Below are 21349 nucleotides of genomic sequence, written 5' to 3' on the forward strand. Positions count from 1 at the left end.
AGATAAATGTCTAACAGCACAGGAACATCATGCCGGCCAGGGGGCTAAAGTGAGGGGCTCAGCCAGGACACCAGAGTGCACCCAAGAGCAGCGTATCCCCACCCCACCGGAGGGCCCCCACGCTCCTGGACATGGGCTCTCACCTGTTCTGGAAACCATCTGCCTGTGTTGTGAGCATCTGGGCTAAAGCGCCACGTGTAGGTTGCTAGGGCCACCCGTGGGGTCCGATCTACCAGAGACAGTGTGCCTCAGATGGGCCCTCCCCTCACCATCCCTGGACCGGTGAGCTCTGAGCACTACACGCGCCAGCCCCATACAAACAGGCTCTGGCTTTCAGACCCCCAGGCTGGCCACCTCAACTCCTGTAACCCTCTCCTGTCTATCCCCGCCACATCCCACCCCCAGTCTGTCCAGCATGCCACTGCTCCAGCCATGTGAACCCCTCCGTGCCTCTCCCAGCAGCTAACCAAGCTCCTTGTCCGCCCCTTCAAGGTCCTGCCATAATCCTGACCTCTCCCGCTGCTCACTTTTACCTCCCTACCCCTACGCGCTTCCTTGTCCTGTAGCCTTACCTTCCTCCCTTACCACTCCCTTGCTCTCCTCCCACCCAGAGCTGCATGGCTTCCATCTCCCGGCCCCAAGCCCCCAGCCTCATCCTCCATGTGCCCACACTGCTGTCCTGTGTCTCTGCCCTAGTTGGATGATCAGTGACTTGGGAGGGGGAATGTGTCTCTTTCTACGGCTTATGGGGACTGGTCTAGCTCCGGTAGAACACGGAATCATAGAATATCAGGGTTGGAAGGGACCTCAGGAGGTCATCGAGTCCAACCCCCTGCTCAAAGCAGGACTAACCCCAATTAAATCATCCCAGCCAGGGCTTTGTCAAGCCTGACCTTGAAAACCTCTAAGGAAGGACATTCCACCATGGCCCTAGGTAACCCATTCCAGTGCTTCACCACCCTCCCAGTGAAAAAGTTTTTTCCTAATATCCAACCTAGACCTCCCCCGCTGCAACTTGAGACCATTGCTCCTCGTTCTGTCAGGGGTTTCAAAAGCCAGCTGGTAGGCGACCAGAGGAGCTAGCGAAAAGGGGAGGTTTGCAAGGGAGTTTAGACAGGGAGCGGGAGAGCCAGATACACCTAACAAATAGTCTCTAAACTTGGACTAGTCATACCCCTCCACCCCCCGCCCCAAAAAGAAACAAATAAACCAAACAAACCCCTGCAAGAATAAAAATAATGCAGGCAGAGTCCGGCAGCAGAGAGGGCGGTATCCAGTTGAGTGCACTGAATGCAGCACATACATTTACCTGCCTTGTGGGCAGGTGGCGTATGTGGGCCTACCGTACTAGCAGTTCATGGCCCTCAGAGACCGAGGACGGGCTCTTGAGCCCGGAGCAGCTGAACCGGAGTAGCTAAGGGAGACAAAGAAGTACGCAGAGGAGACTTTCCAGGGCACAGCAGAGTGGTTCCCCCCTGTCCGACAACCTCTGTGCTGCTGAGGAGGATGAAAGTCCTGGGGAAGGAGATCAACCACCTGGAGCGGAGGAAAATGAGCCCATAGTTGGAACTCTCCTTCCAGCTGACATCATGGTGTCCTCTCACACTTGGATACCCCCCTGGGGGAGGGGACCCCAGTTACTAGGGGGATTTGATTATTAGAAATGTAAAGAATTGGGTTTGTGATGACCGGGAGAACCGCATGGTGAACTGCCTGCAGGGTGCGAAGATTGCAGACCTCTTAAGACATCTAGATAGACTTATCTGCAGTGCAGGGGAGCAGCCGGTGGTTGCGGTACATTTAGGTACCAATGACATGGGGAAGGAGAGGAGAGAGGTCCCGGAGGCCAAATTTAGGCTGCTAGGTAAGAGATCAAAGACCAGGATCTCCATGGTAGCGTTCTCTGAAATGCTTCCAGTTTCACGTGCAGGGCCAGTTAGACAGGCAGAACTGCAGGGTCTCAATGCGTACATGAGGTGATGGTATTCGGCAGAGGGATTTAGGTTTATTAGGAACTGGGGAACCTTTTGGGAAAGGAGGAGTCTGTATAGGGAAAGTGGACTCCATCTAAATGGAACCAGACTGCTGGCATGTAAAATTAAAAAGGTCACAAAGGAATTTTTAAACTAAGGGCTGGGGAAAAGCCAACAGGTGTGGAGGAGCACATGGTTCGGACAGAGACATCCCTTAGGGGAGGATCTATTAATGGGGATTCCCTATATCCTAGTAAAGAGGAGAGGAAGGAAGTTGATAACGTGCAAGTGGCAACTGAAGAGAAACAGTCAACGAAAGAGAGTCCTATTGAAATACATCACAGGAAGGCAGCCCACAAAATATTGATAGTCTTCTACAAGCACTTATGAAGTGTAAGTGCTAAAATGGGCGAACTAGAGTGCCTGGCATTAAATGAAGATATTGATATAATAGGCATCACAGAAACTTGGTGGAATGATGATAATCAATGGGACATGGTAATACCAGGATACACAATATGTAGGAACTATGGCACTATGTGTTAAAGAAAGAATAGAGTAAAATATAGTAAAAATCTTAACTGAATTGAACTGTACCATAGAATCTCTATGGACAGAAATTCTATGCTTGAATAATAAGAGTATAGCACTAGGAATATACTACCAACCATCTGACTAGGATGGTGATTAGGAAATGCTCAGGGAGGTCAGAGAGGCTGCAAAAACAGAAATCTCAATAATAATGGGGGATTTCAACTGCACCCATATTGACTGGGTACATGTCACCTCAGGACGGGATGCAGAGATAAAATGTCTAGACACCATTAATGACTGCTTCTTGGAGCTAATTCTGGAACCCACAATGGGAGAGCCAATTCTTGATTTAGTCCTAAGTGGCGCACAGGATCTAATCCAAGGGGTGATGATAACTGAACCACTCAGTAACAGTGACCATAATATAATTAAAGTTAACATCCTTAAACGTTAAATCATCCTTAATTAAATTTCCCCTTATTTGGGAAAAATACCAAAGAACCCCACCACAGTAGCATTTAACTTCAAAAAGGGGAACTGCACAAAAATGAAGAAGCTAGTTAAATGAAAATTAAAAGGAACAGTCAAAAGAGTGAAATGCCTGCAAGCTGCATGGAAACGTTTTAAAAACACCATAATTGAGGCTCAAATGAAATGTGTACCCAAATTTAAAAGAAAAGGAGGAGGACCAAAAAAATGCCACCATGGCTAAACAACACAGGAAAAGAGGTGCTCAGAGACAGAAACACACCCTTTAAAAATTGGATGCCAAATCCCAGTCAGGAAAATAGAAAAGAGCACAACTCTGGCAAGTCAAGTGTAAAAGTATAATTTGGCAGGGCAAAGAAAAAATTTATTTGAAGAGCAACTAACAGAAAACACAAAAACTAGCTGCAAAAAAAAAAAAAAAAAGGATATCAGAAGCAGGAAGCCTGCCAGACGATCAGTGGTACCCCTGGACACTCAAGGTGCTGAAGGAGCACTCAGGGAAGACAAGGCAGCTGTAGAGAAGCAAAATGAATTCTTTGCAACAGTCTTCACTGCAGAGGAGGTGAGGGAGATTCCCTCACCTGAGCCATTCTATTTGGCCTCCAGGACCTCTCTTCTCTCCTTCCCCATGTCATTGGTACCTAAATGTACCGCAACCATTCTATTTAGGTGACAAATCTGAGGACTGTCCCAGATTGAGATGTCAGTAGAGGAGATTCTGGAACAAATTGATAAATTAAACAGTAATAAGTCACCAGGACCAGATGGTATTCACCCAAGGGTTCTGAAGGAACTCAACTATGAAATTGCAGAACTACTAACCGTGGTAGAAGAAGTGAGCTGTAGCTCACGAAAGCTTATGCTCTAATAAATTGGTTAGTCTCTAAGGTGCCACAAGTCCTCCTTTTCTTTTTGCGAATACAGACTAACACGGCTGTTACTCTGTAACCGTGGTATGTAACCTATTGCTTAAATCAGCTTCTGTATTGGAGACTGGAGGATAGCTAATGTGATGCTGAGTTTTAAAACAAGCTCCAGAGGCGATCCTGGCAATTACAGGCTCATAAGCCTAACTTCAATACCAGACAAATTGACTGAAACTAGTATCAGACACATAGATGAACACCATATGTTGAGGAAGAGTCAGCATGGTTTTCATAAAGGGAAATCATGCCTCACTCATGGGTATTGGAATTTTTGGAGAGGGTCAACAAACATGTGAACAAGGGGGATCCAGTGGATATAGTGTACTTGATCTTTAGAAAGCCTTTGGCAAAGCCCCTCATCAAAGGCTCTTAAGCAAAGTAAGGAGTCATGGGGTAAGAGGGAAGGTCCTCTCATTAATAAATAACTAGTTAAAAGGTAGGAAACAAAGGGCAGGAATAAATGGTCAGTTATAAATGGAGAGAGGTAAATAGTGGTGTCCCCCAGTAGTCTATAGTGGGGTCAGGGCTGTTCAACATATTCATAAATGATCTGGAAAAAGGGGTAAAGAATGAGGTGGCAAAATTTGGAGATGATACAAAATTACTCAAGATAGTTAAGTCCAAATCTGACTGCAAAGAATTACAAAGGGATCTCACAAAACTGGGTGATTTGGCAAGAAAATGGCAGATGAAATTGAATGTTGATAAATACAAAGTAATGCACATTGGAAAATATAATCCCAACTATACATATAAAATGATGGGGTCTGAATTATCTGTTACCATTCAACAAAGAGATCTTGGAGTCATTGTGGATAGTTCTCTGAAAACATCTGTTCAGTGTGCTGCGGTAGTCAAAAAAAGCTAACAGAATGTTAGGAACCATTAGGACAGGGATAGATAATAAAACAGAAAATATAATGCCCCTATATAAATCCATGGTACACCCACACTTTGAATACTGCATACAGTTCTGGTTGCCCCATCTCAAAAAAGACCATATTAGAACTGGACAAAGGACAGAGAACAGAGGACAGGTCCACCAATGGCTGTTAGCCAAGATGGTCAGGGACACAACTCCATGTTCTGGGCATCCCTAAACCTCTGACTGCCAGAAGCTGAGACTGGACAGCAGGGGATGGATCACTCGAAATTGCCCTATTCTGTTCATTCCCTCTGAAGTACCTAGCACTGGCCACTGTCAGAAGACTAGATGGACCTTTGGTCTGACCCAGGATGGCTGTTCTTATGTTCTTAAGTCCCATTGACTTCAATGGGGCTACTCGTGGACTAAGTCCAAATCCAGTCATCTGCACGTGAACTGGTGGGGCTATTGAAATGGATACATTCATGAACAGGACCGTATGACTAGGTGTCCTGTGAAAGCAAATAACTGGACTCAGAGACCCAGGAGATCCTGTCCAGTCCTATGCTCCTAAACAAACTACCACCCTGGCATCCACACACACACCCACTCTTTGATCACAACAGGGAAGACCCCTGCTAATGACGACATACTATAGGATCCTACAGTAATAGTCCTAGGCTCTGTGTGACCCTCCTTGCAAGCTGCAGTGTCTGGGGCCAGACCTGTAGGATCCTAGACCATTGTTCTAGACGAGAGAAGCCGCTCTGGTACATGAGCCTCCAGGTCGGTTCTGCTATGGATCTGCAGCCGCTCTCCATCCCCTATGGAGTCTGGCCTTGGTCACGCGGTTTCTCCCCTTCGCTCTCACCTGGAACTGGAATCAGTTTGGCTCCTCTGCTTAAGCGAAACAAACCCCTCTACACGGGCCCCTGAGCTCTTCCAGCTCATTTTCTGCTTAAGCCTGTGGGGCCCGCCATGTGCTCCAGCATGTACACGCACACCCCTGCAGAGGGCACCAGTGAGCTCTCTGCTTGCGCTGGGCGGAAAAGGGATTTCTGCCCATTGCGTTTATGGTGTGTCCCACCAATATGGAGAACACTGTTTGGGCTCAGAGTAGCTGGAGGGTTTTTTGCGTTAGTTCTGGAGTCAGTACATAGGACCCAGAGGCTGCTTCCCACACTGGATTCTAACGAATCTACAGGGGACAAGGGAGCTTGACTGAGATTTGGTGCCTTGTGCCTTCAATAAACCAAACAGAGCGTGGCTGAGCCATGTGCTGGTGTCAGGATCAGTCCGGAGGCCTTTTCGTTCCTCTACTGTAATAACCCCTCGCGTGCTCTCACAGGCGACAAGATCAGAGGTGTTCTGTTATCGGCCTCAGCACCGTGTTTCACATGGGGCAGCTTTTCTGTGAATTACGGCACTGATGCTAGGAAGGTTGACGGCAACTATATAGGTAAACAGCCAGGTTTGGGAACACAATGCAGTGGCTTTGGAGTTTGAGGTAGCAGGTTTCTACCTGCAGTTATAACATGACACCAACCTGGGCTGAAAAAATGCATTGCCCAGCCAGGGTTGCCACAGATAGGGCTGGGCTATGCTGTGGGCACAGCCTGTGGCTGGAGCCTAGGCAACTTCCTCCTGCATTACATGTCTCCCCACACGCGTCAAACACCTCCCCGTGGCTGTTGGGAGATCAGCTCTGCTGGGCTCCATGCTTGTACGCCCCAGGTCACACTGCGGCAAACCTCTTCCCGCTCAGCCGCACGGGGACCAATCGGACTCGCCTCTGATCTGGTGCTGGGGGAAGCTTTCCCCGGCAGGGATGCCCCTGCCACGCCCCAGGTACATGGCGCTATCTGTCCAGGGCCTCGTCTGGCCCTCATTGGTAGCAGCCGAGCCCCTCTTGCTCGTTAGTGAATTTTTTCCTCACAGCCCCTAGGGAAGGAGGGGAGCATCATCCCCACTTCACATGGAGCTCAGGCCCAGGAAGTGACTTGACCAAGGTCATGCAGGGAGTCTCTGGCTGAATCAGGAATTGAACCCTGGCTCCCCAGGCCCCGTCTGGCTCCCAATCCACTAGGCCGTCCTTCCGCCTCGGAGAGCGCTATGCTGGATGAGGGCATGCCCGGCCTCTCCCTGAGGCCAACCCCTGATAAATCACAAACCCCTAAGGCAGAGGCTGCATGTGCAGTCAGGCAGTGACCCAGCACGCCAGCCCAGGCTGGGGTCCAACCACGTCCACCCAGGGCAGTGACAGACACGTGAGCCCGGGACAGGGGCCAATCACGTCGGGACAGGGTCCAATCACGTCCACCCAGGGCAGTGACCCAGCACTTCTGCCCAGGACAGGGTCCACTCACATTCAGCAGATAAGGTTCCATTCTCCTTGTCTCTAAATTCATATACAATGGGGCCTCTCACGTCTGCACACAGGGTACATGTACATTGTGTGCATCATACAACACACGCTTGCCCTCCCCCTAGTGCACATGAGGTACGTGCCATTTGTATATGTGGCCTTCCCTTGGGCACATGGGGTACATACTGAACGTTACACACATGGTCTCCCCCTTAGCACACGGGACATATGCCATATGTTACATATGTGGCTGTGCACATGGCATACATTACACACGTGGCTGCCCCCGGTGCACATGGCATACATTCCATGCGTGGCCGTCCCCTGTGCACACGGGGTACATGGCATACGTTACACACGTGGCCTCCCCCTGTGCACATGGGGTACATGGCATACATTACACACGTGGCTGCCCCCGGTGCACATGGCATACATTCCATGCGTGGCCGTCCCCTGTGCACACGGGGTACATGGCATACATTACACACGTGGCCTCCCCCTGTGCACACGGGGTACATGGCATACGTTACACACGTGGCCTCCCCCTGTGCACATGGGGTACATGGCATACATTACACACGTGGCTGCCCCCGGTGCACATGGCATACATTCCATGCGTGGCCGTCCCCTGTGCACACGGGGTACATGGCATACATTACACACGTGGCCTCCCCCTGTGCACATGGGGTACATGGCATACATTACACACGTGGCCTCCCCCTGTGCACATGGGGTACATGTCGTATATTACATGCATGGTCTCCTCCTGTGCACACAGGGAATATGGCAGTGGCCCATTAACAGCCAGCCCTGGCTTTCCTGCAGCACAATCTGCCAGTGCCGATTAGCGACACGGGAGCATCGCAGTGTGCGTCTCAACAGAGCAGCACTGACCTAATTCCTGCCCCGCTAAGCCCAGGCAGTGCTGTGGGGGCAGGGAGGAATGGGAAAACCCTTTCCCCTCGCCATCCTTGCCCTGCCGGCACTCAGGGACCTGGCCTGCCCTCTTGATTACTAATGGCACCCAGGCAACAACAGACCCGGCTGCCCCAGCCACAGGGGGCTGGGCCAGGATCCACGCTCCTGGAGGGCTGCTGTGGGAGCGGCAAAGGGAGCAGAGGAACTCTGGGGCTTGGTACTCGCCAGCTCCTCCCTGGCGTCACCCCGAGTTCAGCTCAGGCCCCAAGCGAGCGTCCCTGGGGCCTGAGCAGGGAGCCTGAGGGGGCAGAAAAGGGCAGTCGCCAGCAGGCGTATCTCCTTCCATTGCTGCTCCTTCCGGCTGATGCAGCCTGATGGGGGAGAGTGGCCTTCTTCTGCCCCATCCCCCGGCCATACACTCAGGTCCCCGGAGGAATGGGACTGCAGAGGCCACGGAGAAGCAAAGATAGGGTGGGGAACAGGGAGAAGGAACCCCCAGGAGCCGGCTAGCAGAGCTGGGTGGATATCAGCAGTCATGAGGTTGGGGAAAGAGGGAGTCGTGTGGTTATCGGATGTGAGGGGACCCGGAGCAGCCACACACCCTGCTCTGAGAGGTCAGGAGCTGTCTGCAGGTAGCATGTCACCCCGAACAGCCCTGCTGCCTCCGGCACCACCGCTCGCTGGCCAGCCCCACCAAGCCACAGGCTGGCAGACCTCCAGTGGCTCACCCGGAGAGACTCGGGGAGATTCCTGCCCACATGGGTGACTCCGGAAGGCCAGGAGCCAAGCAGGGAAGGGAAAGGAAATTCCTCCCAGCCAGGTGCTGCAGAACGTCTGCAACGGGTACGCCCGGAAAACACTAATTGTCATTCTGCTGCTGACTGCAGATAATAGATCCCCTTCAAACCAGACCTGAAAGGGAAGCTCTGAGACAGGGGAAGGGGGAAAAAGGAAAGGAAGAGGGCAAGAGACAGAAAGGGAGGGGAAAGTGAAAGAGACAGAGATAGAGGGAGCTAAATGAGTGCTGTTAAGGATTATTATTGACAGCTTCATTAGCTTTTGCCCTAGATCTGTGGTGCTCAGATAACACAGTGATTGGTGCTAATACAAAAAGGACAGACAGAGTGGAAGGGGCTGGGCAGACGGACGGACAGACAGACCGATAGGGTTTACATGGCACAATACAAATTCCTCCTGGGTATTCCCGAAGCCCGGACAGAAACCCAATTTTCCCTGCACTCAGGCACATCCACTAAGCACCTGCTGCTGTGGCAGCCCCATGGTAGCTGCTGTAACTAACCCGCTTTTGAAGGCAGAGATTGGCCTGGCTGTGAGCAAAATGCCCAAAGAGGGGTAACTAGCAAACAGGGCAGTGCAGCGGGCTGTGATACTGTTCATGAGGTCGGGATGTGGCTCTGCCCCTCAGGGGTCCTGGGTCACCCCGATCCTGTGGCTAGGAGGCTTTATCACCCCCCCACACACACACCACTCAAAGACACCTCCATATTTCTTCCCAGGATTATGACAGATGATCTGCTACATCCAGAGACACCAGGGGGCCAGCGTGCTTCTACCCAGAGAGCCCAATGCAAACACCATTGTGGATTCAGGCTCCCCATGTCTGGGGCAGAGAGAGAGAGGGGCTCAAGGTGGTCCAATAGGGAATTTCTCTGGGGTGCCCACCACTGGACGTCTCACGAGGACTCCGAACTAAGCAATAAACCCCCTAGCTGGGCAGAGGCAGCCAGGGAACCTCCATCTTGCCCACCGGCCAGAGCACATGCAGTCCCTGTCCTAGGGAGTTTAGACCCAGCAGGATCTGACAGAAAGAGCCCTGCCCAGCTCAGCCTCTCTGCAGGACAGTTGGGAAGAGAGAGTTTCTCAGATAAGCAGGTCCCACACAGTTCACTCGAAAATCAAGATGGGCACAAAGGTCAGCGCCAGGTCTGAAATCCCCCAGGGCTCGGGGGGGGGGTCTAGATCCAGAATTTGGGCCCAGCCCCATCTCCGAGTTTAGAGACAAAAGCCAGCCCTGCAGATGGAGCCATGACTGAGCTGGTGGTCGGCACGCAACCAGAGCCTGGGTGTTGTGTGCTGGCTGGGGGGCCACCCGATTGAGCAGGATGCCAGCTGAATTGTACTCTGGCTCCACTGTCCAGGTGGCTCTCAAGGGCAGTCCTGGGATAGACATGTAACCCTATTGATATAACTAGGAGTCAATAAGGGGAGACAGGAATCAAAGGGAAATAAAAATCACCTCACACCCAGCTGTGGAGGAGCCTCTGCAGGGGAGCAGGAGAAGCCCCATCACTCGAGTCCTTTCAGACAGGACAGGACATAACATGGGAGAAGAGAGTGGTGGGAATGGTCCTGTATTGGCACCAGGGAGCGGGGCTGGATGGTCTATTAATTGGGATCTTCCAGCAGCTATAACTGTACCATGCACTCTGCAACCCGGGCACAGCGCACTGCAGTGCATCTCCTCAGCAGCCTGCGCTCCTGCGAGCACATCACACCCAGGCTAGGCTAGGCAAGTGGGATAGGGTGGTGGGCTTGGGGGAACATTGGTCGACCTTCTATTGGGAAAGGGGGCTGCATAGTTTGGAGGCCTCCCCACAATAGAAGGGGAACCAATCTCCTGGGGGACAGGCTGGCTTGAGTAGTCAGGAGAGGGTTAAACTCATAACAAAAGGGGAGGGGAAGAAGAGGGAAGATCTGGGCACTCAGCACCAAATGGAGATGGTGAGAACAAAATTAATCAAGGAGCAAAGAAGACAAAATTCCTGAATTGCCTGTACACCAATGCTAGGAGCCTGCTAACGAACACTAGGAATTGGAATTGCTCATTTATGAGCATCAATTTGATCCAGTTGGTAACGCTGAAACCTGGTGGGAAGATTCACATGACTGGAATGTTAAAATCAATGGTTATACCCTATTTTGGAAGGATCGAGTGGGCAGAAGGGGAGGGAGAGTGGCACTCTATGTTAAAAACGGCATTACCGGTTTCCAAGTCACTGACAACTAGGAAGAAATTATCTTGAATGTTTATGGCTCAACATCCTAACAAATCACGCTCAAGGTGGGGTATTAGTGTCGGCTACAGACCATCAAATCATAGCAGGGAACAGGATGACCGGATCTGTAAACACCGGTCTAATGAGAACAATCAGAAAAAAATCAGAATCAGAATATCAGGGTTGGAAGGGACCTCTGGAGGTCATCTAGTCCAACCCCCTGCTCAAAGCAGGACCAATCCCCAATTTTTGCCCCAGATCCCTAAATGGCCCCCTCAAGGATTGAACTCACAACCCTGGGTTTAGCAGGCCAATGCTCAAACCACTGAGCTAGCTGTGTGATCAAGGGGGACTTCAATTTGAGTGCAACAGGCTGTGTTGAGTGCAAAACATCCTTGGAATGTCTTAATATTATAGATGACAATTCCCTAACTCAAAAAGAGTTGCGTCCAACACAGGAAAATTCGATATTAGACCTCATCTTGACAGATAAAGAGGAACAGATCACAGAACTAAAAATTCATGGTGGCTTAGGTACAAGTGATCAAAACTTGATCACATTTATAATGCGCAAACAGAATAAAGTCCAAACCAGTGACATATACACACGTGGGGCTTCAAAAGGGCCAATGTCACAACGCCGAAAACAATCATGAGCCATATCAGCTGGGAGGAAGAATGTAATCAGCAAAGTGTGAACGATAATTGGGAATGGTTTGAGAACACTTTACGAGATGCCCAAAAAGCCACAAGCCCACAACGGAGGACGAAAGCCATATTGGCTAAAAAGCCGACCTGACATAGAGGGGAAGTAAAAGCAGTTTTTAAATCAAGACTGGAGGGTTTTCTAAAGATCTGCTCTAGGAATTATTCTGGGGGAGTTCGCTGGCCTGTAGCATACAGGAGGTCAGACTCAATGATCACAGTAGTTCCTTTTGGCCTTGGAATGCATGAATCTATGAACCTGTCCCCCACACACCATACTGGCTCCCCACAGAACCTTGAGCCTAGATCAAAGTCTTGATCCTTATCTTCAAAGAGCTCCCTTGCCTGGGCCCAGCATATCTAAAAGAGCCTAAAGCACCGGGCTTTCAGGCCATGATCAACAGCTCTGCTCCTCAGGCACCTAATGGGCTCAGATCATCTGTGTGAGAGACAGAGCTCATGCCAGGGCTCGGCCAAGCATATGGAACCAACTAAGGGCCACCACAAACCTTCTCGCAGCAAGGTGAGCAGCCAGCCGCCGCGCTCTGACCAGTCCTTCTCTATATAGACCCAGAGCAGCGTGACACCACCCTGCCAAAACACTCCACGGCACACACAATTCTCTGCCGCAGGAGGGGATGAGAGAGAGCAAACCACACAGGACAGGTTTCGGAGTAGCAGCCGTGTTAGTCTGTATTCGCAAAAACTTGGGGCACCTAGAGACTAACCAACTTATTTGAGCATGAGCGTTCGTGAGCTACAGCTCGCCGCGTCGGACAGAGGTTGGTCACGTTGCTTACTGCCCCACTGGAAAGAGCTCAGAGGCTGGGGCGCTGAACGTGGAATAAGGAAGAGAAAAGAAGACACCTGAGACTTCCCTCAAAGGAAGCCCCTATCTAACACCACCAGTGAGCTGGGACAGCAGCCCCGCTAACTCATGACTCTGCCCACCCATGGACCCCCCGGACAACCCACTCCACGCAGAGCCCAATAGAAATGTAACACAAGAGCACTTCCACTGGGCTGTTCTGTCACCTAAGCTCCCCTCCTGCAGGGAGCAGAACCATGCTAGCTCCCGCCCTGGGAGGGGCCTGTAATGGCAGCTCCCAGTGCATTCATCACCACCCAACGGGGTAGCACACAGCGCTTCATTGCATTGCACACATGAGATGGGAGGCACGGTGCATTCAGCAAGAACAAATCAAATGTAAAAACTCACTGGAAATTAAATAAATCATCTGCAACTTTGTCCCTGCAGGTCCCCTGCAATGGCTGCACCTCAGAGGACATCCACACCCCTGCCCTCCCGTCCTCTCACCGCAGTGATTACATCTCCCTTCTCTTTGCCCCCCTCTACCCTAATCTCCACACTCCAGCCTCAGAGGGTCAGAACTTCCATCACAATGGGAACATATCAACATACGCAGGCGGTGGGGTTCAGATCTCACAAGTTGCACTTGTGTGGTCAAAGGCAATGGAGTTACTCCAGATTTACACGAGAGTCCCTAAGGGGAAGGATGGCCCAGTGGTTAGGACCCTAGTCTAAGACTTGAGAAACTGGCATTCCATTCCCTGCTCTGAAACAGCTTTCCAGTGTCTCCTTGGACAAGGCACTTAACCACTCTGTGTCTCAGTTTCCCATCTGTACATTGGGGGTAACAGCACGGCCCTACCTCGCAGGGGGGGTTGTGAGACTGGGAGATGTTCAGGCACGCTGCTAATGGCTACCTTAGGTAGCGAGCAGAAGGAGGCTCAAGCATGCTCAGATAACAACAGGAATTAAAACCTTTCACATATTTTCTCCCATCAAATGCCACCTGCCTTTCTATGCCATGGTCGCTACGTTCCTCGGAGAGAATATTAACTGGAGGGTGCCATGCCGGTCCCAATCAGGCCTCATTTTTGCTGGGGCCTCTTCCCTCTCTCAACTTTTGATCGACCTGTTTAAGCCAGGGCTGTGGGTTCAAGCCTCCCAACAAGATCTACCTCTCTGAGATCGCAGGAGGGTAATGGCAATCGACGGGAGCTTGCTTCTGGGGGAAACACTTGCTATAATTTCATAAACCGGAGCTCTGCATACTTAAGATATAGTAGGGCGAAAACTGCCCATGCAGCCTCCCAGTTTGGTCCAGCATGTCTTGAACTATGTCATGCATTTTGGTCCAAAATCTAGAGAATTGGAGACACCAATCTCTTCTCCTCTGCACACCTAGAACTGCCTCTTCCCATCTCTCCCCACCTCCCTTCAAATCTCAGCTGAAAACACTTCCATTCTTCCCGAGCTTGGTCTTTTAAACACACACCCTCCCCGATCATAACCTGACTGCATGATCTGCCGCTGCCCAAGCTGATTCTGGGGGCATTCAGGGAACGCGGTTTGCGTGGGAGAGCCTCCCCAGGGAATACAGTTGCATGGCAAGTTTCGGACCTCCCGCCACACTAGCCCCTTTCAGGCCTGGCCCAGGCACCTCCTCGCAGCCCAGGCCTGGTGCTTACCTGCAGAAAGCGCCCAGGCCCTCCACGAGGTAGCACTGGCCCCCGTTGTGGCAGTAGCTGGGGAAGATGTCGCACACGGACTTGCAGGAGTTGTTATGCCTGACATAGCCACTCCTGCACTCGGTGCCGTTCTCGCCGCCGGGTCCCGCTGCCATGGCCGATTGGCTCAGGTCCCTGCTGGTCTCTGCCGGGCGAGGTCTGGAGGTGGCGCTACCCGCAGAGACAACGAAGGTCTGCAGTGGGGGGATGACATAGCGGCGGCTGGTGGACTCAGCCTCCTGCACCGTGGTCTGGATCTTGGGGGTGGCCAGGGTGGGTAGCTTGGAATTATTCTCATCCTCCAGATCCCTGGCCAGCCCACCACCCCCATCCTCCTCCTCTTCCTCCTCGTCCAGCTCGTCATCTTCACCATCCTCATCCCCGTCCGTGTAGAAGGAGGTGGTGGGGTAGAAGTCCGACTCGTCGAAGGGCGTGAAGTCGTCGTAGAGCTCGTGAATGGCCCAGGACGTCGTCTTGTCATCCGGTTTCCTCTTGGGGGAGTCTGCTCCCCCGGGGCCCCTGGCAGGGAAATCCTCCAGGCCCCCACCCCTGCCTTGGCTCTCCCCTTCAAAGAGGTCGTAGTAGTCGATGTCAATGATCTCGGAGACCGACTGATCCGAGGGAGGCTCAGAGGTCTTGAGAGCGTCGACAGGGGGTGTGATGGCCAACTGCAGCCCCGGGGATACCTCGGTAGTGAGCCAGGTTAGATCGGTGTGGCCCAGAGCCCCCTGGGCTGGGGAGCTGCTGGATGACACTAGCCACAGCTCCAGGGGCTCCTCCTTCTGGGCAGAGTCCTGTGCTAGCCCTGTGCTGCTCAGAGTCTGGGTGCCCAGCTCAGGGGCACGGCCATCCGGGGTGGGGGGCTGCAGCACCATTTCCCTGAAGGCCTCCAGCAGCAGCTCCTTCTCGGCTGAGTCAGAGCTGAGGCCTGGTCCTGCCGATGAGCTGGCTGCACCCGCCATCTCCATGGGGACCTGGTCGGCGGACGGGGTGACCGTGAGCTCCACGAAAGCTCCCGGGCTCCACATGCCACCTGGAGAGGCCCTGGCAGGCTGGTCTCCGCTCCCGGCCTCCTCCTGGCTCTCAGGGACAGGGGCGGAGCTCTCCGGCGCTCCCTTTGTGTCACTTAATGCCAAAACAATGGCCCCCCCGTTAACAGACCAAGCCACACTAGTCACGGCTGACGAGGCTTCCATGGCCCCCTCATTGTCCTTAGCCAACAAAGGCTTCGGGGGCCAGGCACTCTGGCTGTCAACCCCCCCGGGGCATCCCAAACAGAGCGATGGTTCATTGTTCTCCTCGCTAATCCCGCCGGGATAATACCGTACAGAGATCCCTGCTCCAGCAAGGCTGCTGACTTGGTCGGCGGAAGCTGCAGCAGCTGTGCCTACGTCTTCTGCTGCCAGCCCTGGGAGATCAGCAGGTGTCTGTCTCCAGGATTCCTTCACTCTGGCTGCCTCCGAGGGCTCCACTGTGTGGCTATTTTCCCCTGCCGCAGTGACATTTCTCAGGAGCTCTCCGCTCTCGGGGTCCTGTTCCCTTCCATGGTCTGGGAGTGACGGGGGGCCCTCCCAGCCAGCCCCCGGCGCCTCCGTGGCGTTCTGGCGCTCTGGGTGCCTTTTGGACGCTAGAGGTTACAGAGGAAAGAAAAAATGTCAGTGCTTTAAAGCCAGGTCTGCAAATCACACGGAGGAACACGCCGCTCTGCGTGTGTTTGTGCTCCGCACCTCTGGACCAGCACCTCTGCATGCCCAAAGGGCGCCCACCAGCCACCCAGATAAATGATCATGGCGTCATTCTGAAACAAACCATTGTTTTCATAACAACAGACACCCCGGTAAAAATAGTGTTTGCATTTGCTAAATTAAGCCCTCGTCTGCGCTCAGTCTCTCTCCTACACTCCCCACTCACACACACACTCTCTCTCTCTTTGATTCATGGTTTCCCCCCACACACACATTTCAAGCGTAGTAAAGCAGCATCAGCTGCAGGGAATAAAACGGGAAAGTTTGTCCCCATTTCCATCCCCTCCTGGCTCTGGCTTCATTATTCCATTCTTGTCTGGGCGTTCCCCCCCGTCTAATCCAAATCCCTGCCGGTCTCCCTCTAACCTTGCTGAACGGGAGATCCTCTCTCTGCACATGCAGCTGATAGGAACTGGGGGAGTGGGTGTATGTTGGTGGGGTTACCCCAGCATGTGAACCTTTGCAGGACGGGTGAAAGCAGGCAGCAGTCTAATCTCTGCCAGCCTGGCTGTTATCTAGTCCGTGGTCATCATAGGGACCATTCATGCCTTTTATGCAGCCACTACTGAAAAATATACAATTATGATGGTTTTCCTCACTTCGTTTTCACTGGGGGGAGGGAACAGAAGGGGCTTTCTTATTATTTCCCAAGGCTGAAGCGCCCCTGCAACCGAATGGCCCTGGTCACGGAGACATGAGCTGTCTCACAGATTCTAAAGCCAGAAGGGACCACTTTGATCATCCAGCCCACCCCCCTGACCGCAACATAGTGCCGGCCACAGAACTTCCCCCAGATCAGTCCTAGAGCCCCTCTTCGAGGAAAAAAACATCCCATCGTGGGTGATGGAGGCTCCACCATGACCCTGGGGAAATGGCTCCGCTGGGATGGGGCTCTGATTGAGTGTCTTGCTGCGCTTAAAAAGAAAAAAAATATCCCTCCGAAATAAACCACGGCCCTGATTCTTTTTTTTTTTTTTGGGGGGGGGGGGGGACAGGGGGAGAAGGTAAGAGGGGCTTCAGGACATAAATGCATCCCAGTACAGACCCAATTTCCCTCCACCGCATTGCATTCCCCCCCCACACACACCACATCCTACAGGTCACACATACACCATGGCCGAGAGGGGGGAGCCCCCACATTCTTCCACACACAGGTATCATGCCAGAGAGGGGAGGGACCCCCCATCATGGCCAGGGGGGGTGCCCCCCACATTCTTCCCCCCCCACATCATGGCTGAGGGGGGAGGGACCCCCCCACATTCTTACAAACACACACACGCATCATGGACGAGTGGGGAGGGACCCCCCCATCATGGCCAGGGGGGAAAGGGGATGCCCCCCACATTCTTTCACCCCCCCCATTTTTACAATACAAAACATTGACGTTTGCAATCTCCTCTCCATGTCTGGGGGCTCCCCACCGGCGGACCCCCCCTCTGTTTTCAATCCCCCCCCCCAGCTCAGCGTGGCTGTGCGGCATCCCTGCACGGAGCGAGGCTGAGGACGGGGAAGGGGGGGCGGGATCCCCGCGAAAGGAAACGCACCCCCCCCAGCCCCCCCGCGGGGACCTACCGGGAGCGGCCCCCGGGCTGGCCGCGAGGAGCAGGGCGAGAGCCAGCAGCAGGGCAGGTCTCCGGCGGGGACCCCCGGCGGCACCGGCAGCGCTGCCCATTGTGGCATTGGCGAAATCGTCCCCCCCGCCGCCGCCGCCGCCGCCGCCCGGCTCGCCGCTGCCGCTGCTCCGCCCGCCCCGACGGCGCCTGGCTCAGCCCCCGACGCGCTGCAGCCGCATGGCCCGGCGCTGGCTGGGGGCGTGGGGGCGGCCGGCGGCTCCCCGCCTTGCCCTGCTCCGGCGCCCGGCTGCACTGGCGGAGCCCAGCCCGCTGCGCCGCCCCGGGCTCCCGGCGCCCGCCTGTAAATGCTGACGCCCGGTGGGCGGCTGGCGGGGCGGGGAGAGGGGGATGCGGCCGGCACGGCCCCTGCCTCCCCCTTCCCCGCCCTGATCCATGCGGGCTGCAGATCCCCCGCCCCCCCGGGCCTCCGGCTGCCCCGGGCCCGCTCCCCGGGCACTGGGGGGGGGGGGTCTGTCTGCGTCAGTCTGTCTGTCTGCACCCGCCTCTGCTGTCCGCGGGTGAGGGGGGAGCTCTGCCCAGACACCCCACCGGGGGCGGGGGGAGAACCGGACCCGAAAGCTCCAGGCAGAGGGCACTGCCCAGCCTCCGCCAGGGGGGACAGGGCTCACCCTGCTTGGGGCGCATCGGACCCAGAGAGAGAACAAGGCCGGGGCACAAGCACGGGGAGACAGAGGTGGGGGGCGCTGGCTGGAAGGGGTTTCCATCATATTCAGGGTTCCCGGTTTGGTTCAAGGGCTCTGCGCATCCCCACTATATACCTTGTTCCAGCGCCCCTGCCCAGAGGTTGGATGGATGGATGGGGGGTGGACCGGGATGGATGCAGAGGGTGGGTGGTGATTGGATAGATAGATTAGATTAGATGATGGTGTATGTGGATGGGTGGGGAGGTGGATGGATGCAGGGGGTGGATGGCGACAGAGAGAGCTGGTGTACGTGGGTGGGTGGGTGGGTGGATGGAGATAGAGAGAGAGCTGGTGTATGTCGATGGGTGGATGGAGATGGAGAGCTGGTGTATGTGGATGGGTGGGTGGGTGGATGGAGATAGAGAGAGCGCTGGTGTACGTGGGTGGGTGGGTGGATGGATGCAGGGGGTGGATGGAGACAGAGAGAGCTGGTGTACGTGGATGGGTGGGTGGGTGGATGGAGATAGAGGGAGAGCTGGTGTATGTGGGTGGGTGGGTGGGTGGATGGAGATAGAGAGCTGGTGTATGTGGGTGGGTGGATGCAGGGGGCGGACGGAGATAGAGAGAGAGATTGTCTGTCTGTCTGTCTGTCTGTCTCACAAAAATATGCTGTAGCTCTCCTGCAGGTTCATGGGCTTGGTGCAGGAATCACTGGTGAAATTCTGAGACCCGTGTGGTGCAGGCGATCAGACTAGATTATCGTAACGATCCCTTCGGACCTGAAAATCCCTGAGTCTGCACGCCTCTGACACAGATACAGAGACATCTACCGCATGTGCACGTATGGGGAGAGCAGACGGATGAGACCTGCAGAGACACACAGCAGTAATATAAAGAGAAGGCTGCAGGATGGAGGTGTCTGTACAGTGAGTCTAATGAGACAGAGACACATGCAGCTTCATAGCGTGTCCCGTATGCAGAGCTACACACGCACAGAGGCATCATATATCAATGTATGAGTGCAGCTCATGCATTCAGAAGAGTGAAACATAAAGAGACACAAAGCATTAATGTGCAGCAGTGAGAACACTAGGTAAGCTATCATATGGGGTATAGTACACGGGAGCAACCTGCATGTCTAGAATGAGACAGAGCCATCCCATCTCACTGCACAAAGTCAGCTACGTGCACCAGAATGAGCTGTCAAAGCAGCATTACGCATGAGTGGATAAAGGGCCAATCCATACAAAATGAGAGTCCATGATGGGGTGATAGAAAGGTTTTATCGATTGGCATCTTAGCCCGAAGACTCGAGTGAGGGATGTGGATTGTGCCAAACGAGCGCTGATAAAACCTTCCAACCCCTCCCTGCCCTATGTAGTCTGCATATTAGATCTGGTCAGAAAATAGAATTCCCATCCCACGGGAAATTCTAACATTTGATTTTCCCCCATTCCAAATCGGAGGGGAAAAACAAGTCAAAATTTCCCACAGATTGGAAATTCCAGAAAATGTCTATTCAAAACTATTGAAAAGCTTCATTTCAATAAGATTAAAACATTTCCATTCAATAACACTGAAGCATTATCATAACATATGTTAAAATTAGTATTATAAAAGGCAACACAAAATAAAAACTATAAAGTTGAAACAAAACGTTTTTTAACCCATATCAAGACAAAAATCCTTGTGACATGATTGAAAGAAGAAAGGCAAAATGGACCATTTCAGCACACTGCCCTCTGAAAATTTCATTAAAATTGACAGGGTCCCCGCACATGGTTCAGTTTCAATTAAACTGCATTTTCTGGTGGAAATCTGTTCAACTGAACTTTTTCAACCAGCACTAGCCTGTATGCTGCGTGTGTCACAACCAGACTATGTTTAGGAGCAATTTGGAGAATTTAAAAACATTTTCTGGCACTATTTATTGTATCAATCTGCCTGCTATTTATTGTATCCAGTGCCTTAGTTATCCAGAGCAGGTACACAGGGCTCAGAAGGGGACAAGGAGTAACACACCCCTAAAAGTGACCCTAAATATCTTTTCTCTAAATCACGATTTAAGGTCCAACCCCTGGCAACGTAGCAGGGCTCAACACAAAGGGAAGATCTCAGTGCTACTCCATTCGGACTCTACAGCCTGCGTTATAACTTCCTAATCCGGGCCAGTTACAAAACATCAGGCTGCCAACATGTCATAGGTTCAGGCCTGAATGTTGCCTATCAGACAGATCATTTGAAGGAGGACATTCCACATGAAAGGGCAGTCTGTGCTGATCAGAAATGGTGCCTGTTTGAACCTGCTGAAACAGAAATAGTCCTGGTGGAGAGATTAGTGAGCAGCAGTCAGGTGACACCATGCAAGCCAGACTGGATTAATTCATAGATACAATAGGCCCATGCCTAGGGCACCAGGTCTTGGAGTCATTTGATGATGTGAGAATCTTGTCATTCTTTAAAAAAAAAAAGTTTCTAGTCCTCATGGTTGTGGAGAAAAGCTTGGAAATGTAACCTGAGGTCAACCAATGCCATGGTGTCTGCCTGAGCCTGCAGACAGTCTGAAACCATAGGGTGAACTGCCCTCTGCATCTCAGTGGAGTGTTAACACCCAGCCCCACTGCTCTGGAGGGCCCAGCCAACACCACCCCAGCTGAGGACTGTTTGTGTGGGGCAGGAGAAGAGTGTAGTGGTCCAAACCCACTCCCTCCCAAATAGACACACCCCATCCACTGAAGTAACTCCTAGGGGCCCCCTGCTGCCAACCCTGCCTCTCCAGAGTTGGGGGAACCCTTGCTGCTGTGCCTGCAGAAGGGGGCCATGCCATGCCCCCCCTTTAGGAGGGAGAAACCCGCCACGACAACACCAAGTAGCGGGCAGGGCCATGCACCACAGGCCCCACCGCAGTGTGCCCAGGAGCCTGGCTTGCCTTGGTCTGGCTTTGAGTGCAAGTTACCTCACATGGGAGAAGGGCACAGGCCATAACTAGCCGGAAGCAGGCGCTGATAGACAGAGAGAGC

General features: G+C 53.0%; 1 protein-coding gene across 2 annotated transcripts in view; it reads right to left on the reverse strand.

Annotated features, from left to right (window-relative positions):
* CSPG5 (chondroitin sulfate proteoglycan 5) overlaps positions 1-17956 on the reverse strand; it is a 37088-nt gene extending 19132 nt beyond the window's left edge. The window contains exons 1-2 of one of the 2 annotated variants that reach the window (XM_078851874.1): positions 17645-17956; positions 14289-15954 (exon numbers count right to left, since the gene is read on the reverse strand). In XM_078851874.1, coding sequence (XP_078708000.1) covers positions 14289-15954; positions 17645-17744 — 1766 coding nt within the window. In that variant the 5' untranslated portion in view covers positions 17745-17956. The remainder of the gene's footprint in view (positions 1-14288; positions 15955-17644) is intronic. The other variant, XM_073334921.2, reaches the window with a different exon arrangement.
* Between the last annotated feature and the right edge of the window lie 3393 nt (positions 17957-21349).

The sequence above is a fragment of the Lepidochelys kempii genome, chromosome 2 (genome assembly GCF_965140285.1).
Source record: "Lepidochelys kempii isolate rLepKem1 chromosome 2, rLepKem1.hap1, whole genome shotgun sequence".
Classification (NCBI taxonomy): Eukaryota; Metazoa; Chordata; order Testudines; family Cheloniidae; genus Lepidochelys; species Lepidochelys kempii.